At 34.0% G+C, this 17692-nt stretch overlaps 2 protein-coding genes across 2 annotated transcripts; both read left to right on the forward strand.

The window, feature by feature from the left end:
• The first annotated feature begins 136 nt into the window (after positions 1–136).
• Positions 137–3289, forward strand: LOC119680402 (pre-mRNA-splicing factor syf1 homolog). The gene is made up of 5 exons (XM_038093202.1): positions 137–342; positions 401–1098; positions 1153–1740; positions 1802–2546; positions 2604–3289. Exons 1-5 carry the CDS (start codon positions 301–303, stop codon positions 3162–3164), a joined length of 2634 nt encoding a protein of 877 aa, XP_037949130.1. The 5' UTR covers positions 137–300; the 3' UTR covers positions 3165–3289.
• Positions 3290–15104: 11815 nt separating this feature from the next.
• On the forward strand, positions 15105–15811 carry LOC119685168. Its single transcript, XM_038099384.1, has 3 exons — positions 15105–15224; positions 15283–15494; positions 15556–15811. The coding sequence occupies exons 1-3, from the start codon at positions 15176–15178 to the stop codon at positions 15715–15717; spliced, it is 423 nt and encodes a 140-aa protein (XP_037955312.1). The 5' UTR covers positions 15105–15175; the 3' UTR covers positions 15718–15811.
• Positions 15812–17692: the final 1881 nt, after the last annotated feature.

Here is a 17692-nt window from a genome sequence, read left to right on the forward strand (position 1 = left end):
TACTTTTGATGTGTGAGTTTTTGAATTTTTAATTTTTAAATCTAAAAATTTCATATAATATTTTAATTATAAACAAATTAAGTTTTGCAAAATAAATCATTTACAGCACTACTTTGGTGTTGTTATGAGGTTAGTGCCTTTAAAACTGTTTAACCAAACTGTGCTACCGTCATGCCGCTAACTATTATAAACCAGCTGTTCAGAAGAATTGCGGCCACAATTATTTGATTAATTTTCCTGGTTGATATTTAATTATTTTAATACATAAATAATACATATATTACATAGATTTGTATAAAAATGCCAACTATAAAAACGAAACTTAATATTGATATAGATTTCGTAAGTACGCTAATTTAATTTTCCAGAATAAATGCATTAATTTGTGTTTGCATTGCAGCCAGAAGAGGATGTGCCGTATGAGGAAGAGATACTGCGTAATGCTTATTCCGTAAAACATTGGTTGCGTTATATTGACCACAAAGCTAAGGCACCCAACAATGGTGTTAATATAGTGTATGAACGTGCATTGAAGGAATTGCCTGGCAGTTACAAAATTTGGTACAATTACTTGCGCACTAGGAGGAAACAGGTACGTGGACGTCCATTGAACGACCCTATGTATGAAGAAGTCAATAATACGTTTGAACGTGCGTTGGTTTTTATGCATAAAATGCCACGCATTTGGATGGATTATGGTACTTTTATGACTTTGCAATGTCGAATAACACGTACCAGATACGTTTTTGATCGCGCCTTACGTGCGCTACCCATAACGCAGCATCATCGTATCTGGCCACTGTATCTGAAGTTTGTACGTCAGTTTGACATACCCGAAACTGCGGTGCGAGTTTATAGGCGATACTTAAAATTATGCCCAGATGAAGCTGAGGAATATATTGAATATTTATCTGAAGTGGGCAAATTAGATGATGCGGCTCAGCAGTTAGCTACGATTGTAGATAATGAAAATTTTGCTTCAAAATTTGGTAAATCAAATCATCAACTTTGGAATGAGTTGTGTGAGCTTATATCTAAGAATCCGCATAAAGTGCATTCACTGAATGTGGATGCTATTATTAGAGGTGGCTTGAGAAGGTATATAACGAGTGATACAAATGTTTTATATATTTAATTGTTATCCCCTTTTAGGTATACGGATCAATTGGGTCATTTATGGAACTCTTTGGCGGATTACTACGTACGTTCCGGTTTGTTCGATCGCGCCCGTGATATATATGAAGAAGCCATACAAACAGTTAAGACAGTACGAGATTTCACTCAAGTATTCGATGAATACGCACAGTTCGAGGAAGTTTCATTAAGCAAACGTATGGAAACTGTTGCGAATGATCCAACCTCTACTGAGGAGGATGATATTGATGTAGAACTGCGCTTGGCACGCTTTGAATATCTAATGGAACGCCGTTTGTTGTTACTGAATAGCGTGTTGCTGCGCCAGAATCCACACAACGTTCACGAATGGCACAAGCGTGTTAAGTTGTACGAAGACAAGCCGTTGGAAATCATCAACACTTACACAGAAGCTGTGCAGACTGTCCAACCAAAATTGGCCGTTGGTAAACTGCATACATTGTGGGTCGAATTCGCCAAGTTCTACGAGGGCAATGATCAAATTGACGATGCGCGCGTCATTTTTGAAAAAGGCACCGAAGTTGAATACATCAAAGTGGATGAATTGGCGTCTGTCTGGTGTGAATGGGCAGAAATGGAAATAAGGTTTGAAAATATACAAAAAATAAAAAAATAAAAGCAATGCTTAAAATGTTTTTTCATATAGACAAGAAAATTTTGAAAACGCACTGAAGTTAATGCAAAAGGCAACGGCGATGCCAAAACGTAAGGTGGCATATCACGATGACACAGAGACGGTACAAATGCGTCTTTACAAATCGCTAAAAGTTTGGTCGATGTATGCAGATTTGGAAGAATCATTTGGGACTTTCAAAACCTGCAAAGCCGTGTACGATCGGATAATCGATTTAAAAATTTGTACTCCACAAATCATTATAAATTTCGGACTCTTTCTTGAGGAGCACAATTACTTTGAGGAAGCATTTCGCGCTTATGAAAAAGGCATTGCTCTATTCAAGTGGCCAAATGTCTTTGATATTTGGAACTCTTATTTGACAAAATTTTTAAAACGTTATGGCGGCACTAAACTGGAACGCGCACGTGATCTTTTCGAGCAGTGTTTGGAAAACTGTCCACCGGAGCATGCAAAATATTTCTATTTACTTTATGCGAAGTTGGAGGAGGAACATGGCTTGGCTCGACATGCTATGGCGGTGTATGATCGTGCCACCGCTGCAGTTAAGCCTGAGGAAATGTATGATATGTACAACATATTCATTAAGAAAGCAGCAGAGATTTATGGTCTACCTAGAACGCGCGAGATATACGAGAAAGCTATTGAATCTTTGCCCGAAGAAAATATGCGGTATATTTGCGTGCGTTTTGCTGAAATGGAGACTAAATTGGGAGAAATCGATCGTGCACGCGCAATCTACGCGCACTGTTCACAGGTAAGCCAATTGGAATTTAGATACTGCAAAACTATCTTAATATTATTTTTTGAATAGGTTTGTGATCCACGCATAACTGCTGATTTCTGGCAAACATGGAAAGAGTTTGAAGTGCGGCATGGCAATGAAGACACAATGCGCGAAATGTTGCGTATTAAACGTTCCGTTCAAGCCACGTATAACACGCAAGTTAATATGATGGCGGCACAATTTATTAACAGCGGCAGCACTGCGGAGAATGAAGTTGCTCAAGCGGACGCAATGCGAAAACTGGAGGCTGCAGCAGCCGCACAGAAAGACAAACTACCAATCAAATCGCAGGCTGCGTCCAATATTATGTTCGTGCGTGGTGAAACACAGGGTGGCGCAGCTAAAGATAAGGTTGTTAATCCTGATGAAATAAATATTGATGACAGTGATGAAGATGAGGATGAAGGAGAAGAGGAAGACGAAGAAGCCGATGAGAATGAAACGGATAATATTGCTGGCGAAAAAGCCACAAATGTTGATGTGAACGGCATGGCAATGAAAAAATTGCGTATCCAGCAAAAATCCATACCAACTAAGGTATTTGGCGGACTTAAAACAACCGTTGAGGATGAAGATGAAGAAGAATAGTTATTATATAAATGAAGATGTGTTGTCAAAATTTAGGTAGAAACGCAATTAATTGAAGGTAATAAAGTATTATTTTCGATTGAATTTTTCACTAAATAAATTGATCAGAGTAAACTATTGCATAAACTCGAAATGAAACATTTTTAATTTAAAACGGATGAACTCAACCTCTAGGTAGGTAAGCTAACTAAGAAATTTCTTTTAACGCGACACACAAAAACATCCAAATAGTTCGTCCACTCCCATCTCTCTCTCCCATCGTTGTTTCTGAAGATTCATGTCTGTACCTAAAATACATTGACAACTATCTCAATGGAGTAAGCAACCAATAACCATAGATACATATTTTTCAACAATTCTAACATTATCTTGAATGAAATACCCTTTTTTTCTAACTCTTCTAACTTTTTCATTCCTAATGTGTTTTCTCATTGTTCCAAAATTTGTGGTTTAATTCAATTGAGGTGGCAAGATGCAGTTTCCAAAGATGTTGGAGTCATTAGGAGAGGATAAGATGGTTAATAGGTAAATCAACAAGAAAGGAATCAATAGTTTTCTTAGATTCATCCTTTTTCTCAGTTTTTCGTTCATAGAATTTCATTTTCATTTTTAAAGTCTATTAATGTGTTGATTGAGAATTAGAATAGAGAACTATATGAGGCAAATTTTTCTTGTACTACTACGCATAATTACGTTTTTGGAAGTAGATGTAGTAACTTCTTCCTATTATTTATTTTTGTTTTGTTTTAGATATATCACATATGCAATTGAGACGGTTTAAAAAAATTCTGAGAAACACATCGATGTAACATGACATCGATTTTACATCGGTTAGTTAATAATTCTTGGATGATAAAACCCTTTCTATCCTGAGATAGAGAAGATATAATTCTATTTCATTTAATTTAAATAAAAATTTAAGATTAATAGACCATATAAGACCTGTCGCTAAAATTTTACTTAGGGGTTTATAGTTAGATATCGAAAAGTTTTTTGTAGTAACTTCCGAGATTTTGTTTTCTGTAAAAGTTTCGACTTCATCAGATGCTTGGTTAGCTTTTTGCAAATAATTGAAATAATGCACCTTGGTGATTTTATATAATAACTGAATATCGTTCAGTGATAAAATTCCCTCCATTTGAAAAAAGTGAACAATGATGTAATCAAATTGAAAATGGATTCTGTTTACAAAAACATTGCACCATCGTTAACAACAATAAAATATTGGAAAGCTGAATTTAAACGTGGTCGTACTAGTTTTTGATCAAGAACGTCCGGTTCGTCCATGAATATTGAGGTATGAAAAGCTTTTGGCAAGATGGGTGCCACGTTTGCTCACAATTGACTAAAAACGACAACACCTTCGCCCTTCAAAAAATTGTTTGGAAATTTTTATGCACAATCTAGCTGACTGTAAGCGTCGACAATTTATGAAAAATGAATACATAACTTCGCATTTAAGGGAAAACTACAAGCCAAAGAATGGATAGAGCCCGGGGGTAGCGCTCCCAAACGACCACAAACTCAACAATAGGCTGAAAAAGTTTTGAGTTTTGTCAAATAAGTCAAATAATATTTATTGAGTCTTTGGACTATTAAAAAAGAAAAACAATAAGATCAGACTACTTTTGCATATAATTGGATCAATTGAATAAAGAAATCAAGATATAATGACTACATTTGCCGAAGAAAAAAATTTTATACGGATAACGCACCCGCTCACAAGCCAATGAAATACGGTACGAATTGCTTCCTTACCCACCGAATTGTCCTGATTTATCTTCCAGTAACTATAATCTGTTTCCAAACTTGAAAAAATGAAAAAGAGGTTTGCATCAAATGATGAAATGGAATTGGAAACTGAGGCATATTTTGGAGGACTTGATAAATCGTATTATTTAAACGGTATCCAAATGTGGAAAAATCATTGGACACGGTGTGTCGAGGTAAAAGAAAACCATATTGCAGCATAAAAAATATAATTTTCCAAAAACGAATGCGGTTTAATTATGTAGACCGGATATTTAACAATCCACCTAGTAATAATCCATTGAGTCGAATTATATCATTCATTTACGTGCACTTAGAAAATAGGTGCACTGATTTTATTTCTACTAATTGGGTTTCCTGGTAGACTTTACTCCGTTTTATGACAGAAAATGATCTGTCAACGCTGTTCTAAGAGATAGAGCAATCAGAATCGTAAGGAAATACTTCATTATTCGCAAATCAGTTCTAGTAAAAAATTTTAGTAAATGTATCAATCTTCCACGTCGTAATTTAAAATCGAACTTTATGGAGAGAATGACAAATTTGTGTACATGTAGCTTATTGGGATGGGCTTCATTTCTTCAAGCACTGTCTAAGTACTGTCTATATGCCAGCGATGTCTCGACACACTTGTTTTGAGTTTGAATTATTGCATTTCTTGGAAAATAATTAAATGTGGGTACTGGAAATGACTAAATTTGTTGATCGAAGTTTCCCATCAGTTTTAAGGAAATCATTAGGCACCGATTTTGGCTTAATGCCTAGTGTGTTTTTTATTTTCTGTTGGAGTTATGCAAATTGCTTCTGTACTTAATGAGAATGAAGTGTCATTTAGTGTGAAGATAAGCTAATCTCTTTCCTAAACACGAGCAGAAATTAAGATTATTTGTTGCATATTCCCAATTGACCTCATGCCAACAGAATGCAAGCTAACAAAATAATTCACATTAACGTCAAAGCCAAACCTTAGTGCAACTACAGCATCCTTCTCGCCAAGTCGTTATGTGAAAACTTCGCCAAGCTATCAACTCGCAACTCGCAACTCACAAATCTTAACTCCCAGTCAAGCCAAAAAGTACCGCGACACTAAGCACTCTTACGCAATATAATCGCGTGCTGTTAATTAAAATCGCTTCTAAAACCCACTAAAATGTTAAATGGATTTGTTGACATCGTTTGGCACACTACAGTGGGCGCATTTATTAAGACTTTCGGTGGGCCATATTGGGCTGGATGCTTGTCGTGAAGCTTTGATGTAAAGTTTTCCGCCTCAAGGTATGACGTTTTCTGTGCTCTCCACTTTGGCGTAATAACATTTACAACGACTTCGGCATATGCGAATGCATTGTACCGCGGTCTGTATTCTGCCATTTCCATTCTGACTACTACATCATCTCGTGTCTTCAGCAACGCGAACGTGAAAAAATATCTCAAAAGACGCCGAAAATCCTTGCGAAATGTTGTTAAATGTTTGGAAACCCATTCAAAAATTTAATGTTTTTGTTTTGCGGTGTTTTGTAGTTATCCTAGCCTCGAAATTGAATTAATTCCGTTTGTCTATTTGTCTTCTAGTGCGGTAGGCGAGTGGGTAATCCTGCTGTTGTTCGGGAACTGAACTGATTTCAGGAGTTTAGTTTTGTTCCATTATTTATCTCATTTTAATTGCGTGTGTTTTAATGGCTTTGAGTTAATTTATTGGAGTTGCCGAAAGGGCGTGCTTGCGAGCTATTTTTGGCGTAAATGAAGCGAACTTTGTTTTGAGGGATCTGGGATGTGTGGAATTTAATGGATTTCGATACTTCAAAGCGCTTGAAATAAAATAGTTCACATGCAATATTCAAAGCAGCTTATTTAAATTCGACAAATAACATTTTCGTTTTAAGTTATTCAGTAAAACTTCAATGCCAGTCAAAAAATACAAATACAAACGGAAAACCCAAAGAATTTGGCCCTAAATATGAAATAAAAATGAATTCTGTTCCATGGAAATTAACAGATACATTGTTTTTTGTTGTTTGTGAATAGAAATTATTTGAAATAAATGTAAAAGAGAAGTATTATTAAACTAATCATCCAAACTATGTTCAGAGACATGCATCATTATTATTTATTTGGAAAAGCTTTATTATATCTCCATCATGGATTCAGAGTACTTTTATAAATGCATTTTCTTCAATAAATTGAAGTATCAAATATTTTTTTGCGAGCTTTACGTTTTCATCTCTGTTTATCATGTCTATCATTTGTGAATTAGAATCGAACAAGCTCTCATCACGTGTTTTCCGGTTTTTTTCGCCTTCCTACAAGATCCATTAGAGCAAAATCCCACTCTAAAGTCAGATGAGAATTCAATCTGTCATAATTTGTTATAATAATTTTAAGTTGGTTTGTGATATAGATTAAAAGTTAATATAATCACATTATCGCTATAAAGTATTCTCTATTTTTCTTCTTGTTATCAAATATATGAGAAGGGATTATCTCTTCTAAAGCCACAGTATGGTTTCAAGCAGTGATACTACTCATTTCTTGGTAAAGTTTTATGTCATTTTGCTGAAAATCTTAACATAACCCGGTATCTGTAATATCTATACTAAATTACCTTAAACAAGGATATTCAGTTTTTCAAACTATGCCATTACGTCTTGAAGTCACCGAATTAAAATTGACTTGCATTACAATTAGAAAGACAATACTTTCGTTGATATTAAATGTTAGTGTTAGGGGCGCTTAAAAACTTTAAGCTGTTTCTGAATATTCTGAACATAACCATAACAGCTGTTTTGGTTTCTCCTTTTCGAGAGTTGGTAGATATGTACCAGAAGAGCTCCGACAGGGTAACCCTAGCATTACGAACTATATTTGCTTAAATACTTCCGATTTGTTTTTTTTTTTAAGTAAGTCAGAAGTTCTACATTTGGAGTATAAAGTTCATATATAAACTCATTTCTGCTGGCTTGTCGCAAGAAATGCTGGCAGAAAATTCATGTCTAAAATATTGAAGTTGAGTTGTAAATATGCTAGGATTTATAACTTCTTTAGACTGCGGAAAAGGTTCCAGCACCTTTGTCTATCTATCCTGTACCCGTCGGTGTAAATAGCTATTTATCTTTCCGTTGTAATCAGCCCTGCCTGCCAATGCCTCTTGTGGAAGTTTTGGTGTGAAATTTGTTATCAAAGTACACGCGAGGACATAAATAATCCAATTCTAGTCTTCGTCAACGTTTAAGAGAGACTAAAATAATATTCAGGTATTAATCCTAATTTGGTTCAATGTTTTCGAGAAACTCAATACTCCTATTCCTTCCGTTGATTTATCTGCTCATCACAGGTTTTTTTATAATTCATAAATTTTTCATAATGGGGAACCAATAAAAGTTTCAATTTAATAATTTTCGAGATTTTATAGAATAGCACCTACACAATAGCACCAATAAGTATGCTTCTTATATATATATATATTAGTGCAAACACACACACACACAAACATATGACTGAAGATTGAACCCAATATTCATGCTAGAAGGCATGGGCTTCATTCAGCAACTAACTTCATGGCAAAGGAAAGGAAAAAGGAAACAACACATAATCGCCTTCATTTTGTGTTTGTTTACATGTATTTAGACTTCTGCCCACATTTATTTGTGTGTACGTGTGCTTGTGTTTGTGTGTGTTTAGTTTGCTTGTTACTCATAAAATTAATTCCAAATTAGATTTTATCGACTATGTAAACTGTGTGTAAGGCTGCTGTACTAGTGGCCATTGTTGTTGTTGTTGTTGTTGTTCCATGTTAGCAATTTAGTCCTAGACACTTCTTTTCCTACCAACAACAATAATAACAATAACAATAACAATAACAACAACAACAACAATAACGATATCGGTTATAATATAAACAATAGCATAAAAGCCTTATAGGAGACAATAAAATCGTATAAACAAAAGCACAGAAGGCAGAAGCAATAAACAAAAACAATAAATAAGAAGAAAACAAAGGCAAAAAATAAAAATAATAAGTGCAGTGAAGGCAACAGCAATGAGGCAAACGCATGCAAAATCTGATTTAAGATCACACAAATAATTTGTTTAATTTTAGCAGAAGGAAGTAAATTTAACAAAACACACGCCCATTTTAAGGTGTTTTTGTCCTTAAATTCTGTTCAATTCAGAAGGAAATGTGCTATACAATAAAAAAAAACTCCCTAAATACTCTGGTTTCATAACATTCAAAGTGAAGTCCTTAAAGGACATAGTCATTGAAGTCACCTATCTGTAAAGTCTGCATGAAAAACGAAGCTAGAGCAAGTAAACCTTCAGAGTTAGTATCTTTGAGAAGACCGCCGTGCTTGTTTTGGTAAATATCAATCGAAAAAGAAGATTTTTTCATATTCAAACAGTGAAGAATGGATCAAATGGCGAATTCGGGAACTAAGCTCAGAGATTAAAGATAATTCGTCTTGGGTGAGAAAGAGGTTCAACCTTTTTAACTAAACAAGAAGTTTTACTGATTCCTCATTGATTAGGAAGGGATTGTTTTTTAATATAATACATGTGAGTATTTGACTTATTTCTAGATTGGCAATGCTGTGAATTTAATTGAAGAAGAGTGCTCTTCGTAGGGTGAAATTCGATGTGGTGTAGCCTGGACAGTAGTGCACAGATGTTTCGATGTTGTTGCTTCTGAAATGATGACATGATTTACAGAAGCTACGGTCATCGTGCATCTAGCATGCATCAACGACAAATTCAAGTACATTATTAACGCAGTAAAACTTTTTGAGGTGGTGATCAAAAAGTGTTATAAGTGTGCCAGAAATAAGTCAAGATGTTACGTGTGCGCTAAATCTTCTATCCATCAACTTTGTGTCTGTAAACATAGCACATTTCCCCACACAAGTCGATCGCAAATCAATATAGAATAAACTATATAATCTAAGCAATACTATTCTACAGCTCGTGTGGCATATGAGTTTGCGTAGTGTCAAAATCATAATCAATAGAAAGTAATGTGGTTGAAGCTGTCGATTAAGCTATGTTAGGGTAATATGGCAGTCAGTTGAATTGACAAATTCATATCACTGCATAATACGGTGTTTTAATTGTTTTTACTTAAGGAACTATTTTGAGGTTCTTAAATAGCACACGATTTTTAATCTAAAACTGGGCAGTTGTAAAAGAAGTCCTCCACTGTTCTTCTTTATTATGCTGTAGCACTTGTAAAAGCTCTATGTGTCTTGAGGAATACAAGGAATACAGGAAGATGATGATGAATTGGTCCAATGTTTTGCTACCATCGGTGTTTTTATTTTTTTCTTTTATGAAATGGGAAAAACATTGTAAAGATTTTAATGTTTAACAAAAGAAATTTCTTTTAAATCAAACCTTTATCAAATTTTTTCCACTTATCTTACATCTAGAGACTCCACATAAAATAGCCAAGCAATGTGATGAAAATCCAAAATAATGTGGAACAGTAAACAACAATAACGCCAAATTGTGCATACACTATCAACAAATTTGAGCAACAATATAAAACGACAAATCATAGTCATTTGACCTCATCATAAACACCCATCATCACCAATAGCAGTAGCTGTACAAAGTATTCTACTTGGAGTCTGAACATTTTGGTCGGATGTAGTGTTGACCACCAAACTAGCAGTTGCCATACGAGGTATGTGTATGCGAAGTGGCTACTCTGTGTTCTGTGCAATGTTTATGTGGAAGGCCATTGAAGAAATATTACTGCCCTCACTTATCCAGTGCTGTTCATTCGATTCGCATACTATGGCTGTTAGTATATGGTAGTTGCTGCTTTTGGTCCTACTTGCAAATGACCAACATTGAAGATCTTATCGCTAAGATAAATGTTTTAATTTTCAGGATAAACGATAATTTTTTGGTTGAAAACAACTGCGAAATAGCAGTGGCCGGAGTGAGCAGCAACATCGGACAGGACAGTGTTGCACTAGCTACAAATAGCAAGCAGGACAAAGCACCCAAATGGTTGCTAGGACAAGATTGAAAACAGTTTAGTGCTCTGTTAATCGAGTAACCTGCTTGCTCCATTGTCGTTGTTGTCGTTGTCGTTGTCGTTGCTATGCCTGAAATATTGAAAATTACTTACCGGAAGCCAAAAAGTATAAATTTCTTGAATATCGAAACTTTTAATGGCTCTAAAAAACACAAATCTCTTGCAGCAGCAACAACAACAACTACAACATTTTTTGATAGTCCACAAATACAATAAACAATTTTTGACAAATTTAGTAAACATTTTGTTTTATAGCTAAGCAATCGAGATTAGAATTTGAAATTTGCGAGATAAAATAGGGAAGCAAAACTGGATTGATTTTGGTTACATTGGACGAGGACGCGGATAATGAGAAAACATAGGAAAATTAGAAAATTTTACATTTAGAAAATAGTTTCTATAATGTTTGTCATCGGATCGTTATGTTATTGAGATAAAACTAGAATCCCGTTGTTGTTTTCAGTTGATCTAAACTGGGATCTCTGGGATCCCAGAGAGCGGAACAATACGATCTTGATTGAGCTTATTTCTGGTTTCTGTTCTAACTGTAGAAGAAATCAGATGACGAAAAAATGACTTTCCATATGATTTGGTTACTTACTAATCTTTCGTGACATATTTTATAGTAGGATTTTTTCTCTTTTCCAAAGTTAAAAAATCATCTTGATGTTGCTGCTTCTGATATGTTTTGTTAAGTTTTCGATTTGGACTTTGATAAGGGTTAGTGTGCTATTCGCCGACATTATTCATATAAACATGAAGTTGGAAGAGCGTGAAACCTCAGACTTCTATTAAAAATGAAGATGATGCAAAGAACCTAAAGTGCAAGAAAAACTTTGAAGACGATGAAAAGTCCTTTAAAGATATACTTAGGTTATTTACTACGGTGATTATGTGATCAATTTGGTTAACTTTTTGATTGACGTACTAATAAGTGTCGATATTATTCTAATATTACAGAAAAGTGAAGTTCTGAAAACTAGACCGAGACGTAGTTTATGGTGTATGTGTTTTCTCTTTCCTCATCCCTGCAGCTTCGACTAAGTGTTGGAGCTGTAATATTTTTTTAATAATTTTTGTCGCGGATTCTATTATGGAGTGTTCTATTACATCTACTAGTGCATCTACTGGTAGCTATATTGTATAATTGATTTGAGCATCTGTAGTCCAATTAAGCCAAATCAATTCAATGTCCTTAGGAACATTGGAAGTCGACTATTATACATATTAACTTAACCCATTTAGTGACTTTGAAGGCGTACTTTTCTTTTAAAGAACGGGTGTTGCTGTAACTTATAGCATACAGGCAGTACTGTTTCTTGGTATATTGTTGTGTTTTGACAGTTAAATGTCATAGAAGCGATACTGTTACGCTATCTTAATGATGAATAAGTAAGCAAGAGAAAGTGTGACTGTAGGCAACTATTTCTTTAGAGATATTCCTTTTATTTATAAGTTGGGCATGTTCACGGATTTTAGAACTATCAATCATGTATCTTAAACTAATTAATTGAAAGGTGTAAATACTTTTCAATATGCAATAATAAATAATATTATTCGAATAAACTATATGCTTCAGTAATTTACAATTTTATTCCAAATAGATGATACCCGTGTGTTTGACAGAAAACTATTTAATATTATTATAAAACATTTTTGAATGGGCAACATTTTGCATGAAAATCTGGTATTTTTTTCAGCCAGAATGTATGCTTTAAATATTAATTTAAAGCCCATTACAAAGTGTCGGTAATGTTAAACGTGTTTTTATTTGTTATGTTAATTTTTCCTTAAGGATTAAGCGAAATTCTGTAGAACACGACTTCATCAATGGTAAATGTGTCTATGTGTCTCTATTAGCGACATGCTCTATTACCCTCTCTTCGATGAAAGCGTCGTCGTCAGCTGCCAACGTGACAAGACGTTGAGTAGCTTTCTAGGCATTCACTGTAATGAATAATCGTACAATAATGTAGATGCTTCTCAAAAACCAAAAAAAAAAAAAATATAAACGAAGAAAGAGTTGTAATCATTTTTGACAGCGCCATAGACTGCTTAGGCAATATTGGGGTTAAAAGTAAACGTAGTCGAAATGTTTGCTGTGTTTGAAATCCTTGCTGCTGGCAACAGGACGACGGCATTGTACATTAAAAGTCTGATAAACATTTTTGAATTTTTTATATGCACACATTTGCGGCGCTTACAATGAAATGGCAACAGTTTTGGCATGGGTAGACATCATTGTGGGAATTTTATTTAAGCCTAAAATGATGCTTTAAAAATTTCATAACATGCAAGCTTTTAAGTGCAAGTTGCAAGTGCTCTAAGGCAATTTAATGATTCTCTGGAAAAGTATTCCGATTAAAGTAAAATGAACACACATTCAATTTAATTTGATGTCGCTTTGATATTAACTTGTCTTCCTCGCCGCCTTTGTTTGCTCAGCCCATCCGTCCCACAGCAGACATTCTTCATGCCTATTCTAGGATATAGAGCAAGCAGTAAACAAACTTAACTTCCTCATCCGTTTTATTGCGTACAAAAAGGATCGGATGAACATTTTCATTGTTTCAGTGCGAATGTAAATTTTCGTGAAAATTACATTTTGCAGCCAACAAACAGAAAACAGTCAGCAAGTAACGAAAAACAAGAGTTTACGTGGTACGATTTAGTGGGAAAGCTGGAAATGCCAGCATGAAAAAGCCTATCCCAAGTCCATAAAAACAATTCATAATAGCTTATCGCTCTGGCCGAGACTGCCTTACTAGAAAAATTATTACTGCAATGCAGGGAGGAAACAATACGAATTTTGGACTTGTTAGTTTTTATTTATGTTTTTGGATGCATTCGTTTATTTTTGATTTTCTAAATTTTTTTTATTAATAGTAGCAGCGGATTTTGAGAATTTTTAACCGTTCTGCTTCTGCTTCTGCAGATAACTAAAATCTGAGTTTTGAAACTAATAAATAAATATTCTTCTCAAGTATTAAAGTATTATTCTATTAAAGTTGTCCTCACTTCTGTAAAATAGGTATTTGGTTCTTGAATGCCGATATTTCGATTAAAATGAACTTGTGTTAGTTGCTTGAGCTAATTAAAACTATTAATTACAGACTAATCAAAAATTCAGATTAGAACTACTAACTATATTGATCGGTAAATTTACTTTCTTTATGGCGTAAAGACACAGAAGATATAATGTGTCCTCATTCTACATAACATAATTATGTAGCACTAAGTACGTTTGAGAGAAAAAAATCTTCCGAAGATCTTTTGTCCTCTACGATTGCACTTTGACCTTGTTCAGTGCTTTAACATCAAGCGTTTTCTATGGTTTAAACATGGCATGACGACTAAAGCTGATGATGTGTTGGATGAAGAGCATATAATGAATAGAACAAGTACCACTGTGAGTGTTTGGGAGAAAAATCTGTTTTTAGTCACCTACAAGCTGTAGAACACCGCATTCAAATGAATTACAAGTTGTACGAGTCTTAGATTGACATTGTTCAGTGACTTAATATCAGGTACTTTCGACGATTTGGTGATGCCGAGAGGATTGAAGACGACGCTCCAGCAGATGTAATGGAAGACTATGTCATAATTTAAAAGATCACTAACCGCACTTGACGTGTAAGATTATAGAAACCGCATATGGCGCAGAGGAAAGTTACTTTATTTCAGTCCAGTGCAATGGATTGTTGATCACCAAGTAAATAAGCATATTTATTAATACTTTATTAATTATTAATATTATTATATATCCCATCATTAGAAACATATTTTTTATAATACGCTTATTTTTATAAGTAATTTATAAATACTGAAAATATTGGCAAAATCGGTAAGGGCACAAATACGGCGGCTCTCATGCCTAAGTTTGAACCGCCATTTTGTTTTATCTCTCATTTTTAAATTTTAAATTTGCATTAAAAACAATAACAATTGTACTCATGCCGTGCCCGAGATACTCTGCATAATATGGCCCTAAGTGTGTGGTATTGTAAAACTAAAATTTGAACTTATTATACTTTAATCGTTTTCCAACACTGTGTTAAAGTGTCAAAAATTAAAATCGAACTCAGTAGGAATATTTTTAAGAAACCAAGAAGGCAAATTTTATTTCATTTCATTCAAAACTTTTATTCTCATCACTTCGTTTCGAATATTTTCTGTTAAAAGAACAATTAAAACACTCATTTGGAAGATGTCAATTACTAAGTTAATTCGTCCTGTCTCTGTTCTCTCCAAGTTCAGTGAGTATATTTCATAAATTTCATTTAGCGTTAAACAATTAAGATTATTTTGATTTAGTTAATCAAACTCCGGTGATGATTCGTTTCAAGTCTGAAAAACCGAAGGCCAAGAAACCGAAGTCTCCTTGGGCTGATGGTGGTGAACATGCAACTTTGAATGATATTCCGCTTCCGGAAGGCAGTTACAAGGAATGGTATGATAAGAGGAACGGTCGCTATCATTTATATCTCATAAGTGGTGTACTTGTTTTTGCCATTGAGATGGGTTTGGTGAGTTGTCTTTGAAAATAAAAATTAATGGATTAAATTCGTAATGACATTTCACTTGTAGTGGAAAGCTGGAACTTTTGATGATATTATGTACCTAAACAACAAGATACCGGAGTATCCATATGATGAGGACTGCGAGGACGATAAAAAGAAAGCAAAAAAAGAAAAGAAAGAAGAAGAAAAGCTAGAAAAAGAGGCAAAAGAGGCAAAAGAAGGGAAATAAGAAGTCTACACAATTTACCATTTACAATTTACAAAAACTTAAAATGTTAGCTTTGATCTACAAATAAATGCCCGGCATTCCTTGTGTTTTTTATCTATGATAATTTGGGTATTTCTATAGTGTAATTAGTTTTTAAATTAGTCGATTTTTTTTTAACAACTGCTGTCATGCTAGAAAGAGACAGGTGCCATCATATTTAAACACTTACATTATGTTATGCACGCAGTCATGTAACGAATGGTCGCATCTCTGTTATACAGGCTTGGTGGTCGTGAAATATAAGGCTCAAACCTAAACTTATTGTAAGGTAAACTTCTGTCTGACTTTTGAGTGCGTCGGTGTTGTCATCACAGCAACAGTGATGATAGTTTGTAGTATATGATACTAGTCTCTAGTGGTAATAGAAGGTATGCACCTTGCAGAGAGTCAAACTATAATTTCTAATTTCGTACTGTAACTACTATTTTGATTTATTTTGGTTGCTTCTAAGAGACTGTTATACAGACAGTCATATGGCTAGTGGTCATAACAATTATAAGCAATTATATAGTTATAACGAAAAGACATGTTATACAGCGAATCTTATCACAATTGTCAATTTCCTGCTTTTTTACTATTTTGTAGGTTTTGATGAGGCGAAATTGCTCTCTCGCTCTTATTTATTGTACATTGAAAACAACAACAACTATTTATTTTTGTTTTAATTTTTGAGTCGTTACTTCGAAAATGTTTAAATGCGGTTATTTTTGTTTTTTAAAATATACTAACTTTTATTTCGAAAGTTAGTATATTTTAAAAAACAAAAATAACCACATTTAAACAACAACTATGTTTTGACTATGTCTACATCCGTCTACAAAAAACTACATTAGTTCTATAATTTAGAAACAATAATATTAATTAATATAATTTTGTGTTATTTCCAAAAACACTTTGATACTCTATCGTACAATCTCGCAGTATCCTGTGAACTTAGCATATTAGAAGCAGAGATGTTACAAAGGATATATTACCTTGCACTGGACACTGACTACTGGCAGGATATGCTCATACATAGGCTCTCCATATTACAGTTGTAAAAAATTTGTAAAGGATCGGGCCTAGCAATCTGTAATTTGTAAATTCAGAATAATAAGAGGATATGATGATGTCGTGATACATGTCAAGGTAATAATAGTATATAAGTAGTATTTACACATTTATATACCTATCGGTATTATTTCATTAATTAAAAATTTAAGCAATTATAAATTATGTGATTTGTAGAGCGATGAAGTAGCAGACCTGAGTGTTACAGAGAACCTTTAAAATGGATTATAATTGAGTTCAAACATCATAAATATAATTCTTTTTCGCTTTATCCAACATTAACAAAAAATATTAAAGAATTAAATTTGTTGTAAACCCTAAGACACTGCCAAACTATTTCATTCTATGAAGGAGATTGGCGTATTTGATTTTGTAAAAATATTCTATTTAAAGGAATAAATTTTGTTGAATATTAAGCTAAAGTCACATTTTTCCATTTGGACTCATTAGCAGAGCAATAAATTTTATCTTAAATACGTAAACGTTACTCATGTAGGCACATCTTAAGCATCGTAATTAGGTGGCAACACTTTAATGTAATTTCGGCAATTAAGAGGAGCGCTGAAAATGCCTACAATGAGTTTAATTTAATTAACTTAACCAATTATAATAAACATTACGAAGGGAAATAGTTTCAAATAATTTATTGCACAATACAAATAAACGATTTAATCCATTTTCGAATATTTGTAGTCGTAATGCCTAGCTGAAGAGATGACGTTGGAGAAGAAAGGAATTATATCAAATTGTTGATAATCAGCTTGACCATAATGACTTTAAGCAGCCTTCATAACAAAGTTTATTGCATTTTAACTCAATTTAAATCCTGGCCATAAAATTCTGTCCTAATTACCGTTAATGCAACCTTTGAAGCGCCCCACGCAAG

Source organism: Teleopsis dalmanni, chromosome 2, assembly GCF_002237135.1.
Source record: "Teleopsis dalmanni isolate 2A chromosome 2, ASM223713v2, whole genome shotgun sequence".
Taxonomy (NCBI): Eukaryota; Metazoa; Arthropoda; class Insecta; order Diptera; family Diopsidae; genus Teleopsis; species Teleopsis dalmanni.

Coding starts and splice junctions, on each gene's coding strand:
- LOC119685168 (XM_038099384.1), top strand. CDS start 15,176: ATGTCAATTACTAAGTTAATTCGTCCTGTCTCTGTTCTCTCCAAGTTC. Junction 15,225..15,282: donor CTCTGTTCTCTCCAAGTTCA/GTGAGTATATTT, acceptor ATTTTGATTTAG/TTAATCAAACTCCGGTGATG. Junction 15,495..15,555: donor TTGCCATTGAGATGGGTTTG/GTGAGTTGTCTT, acceptor TTTCACTTGTAG/TGGAAAGCTGGAACTTTTGA.
- LOC119680402 (XM_038093202.1), top strand. CDS start 301: ATGCCAACTATAAAAACGAAACTTAATATTGATATAGATTTC. Junction 1,099..1,152: donor ATTAGAGGTGGCTTGAGAAG/GTATATAACGAG, acceptor ATCCCCTTTTAG/GTATACGGATCAATTGGGTC. Junction 1,741..1,801: donor TGGGCAGAAATGGAAATAAG/GTTTGAAAATAT, acceptor TTTTTCATATAG/ACAAGAAAATTTTGAAAACG.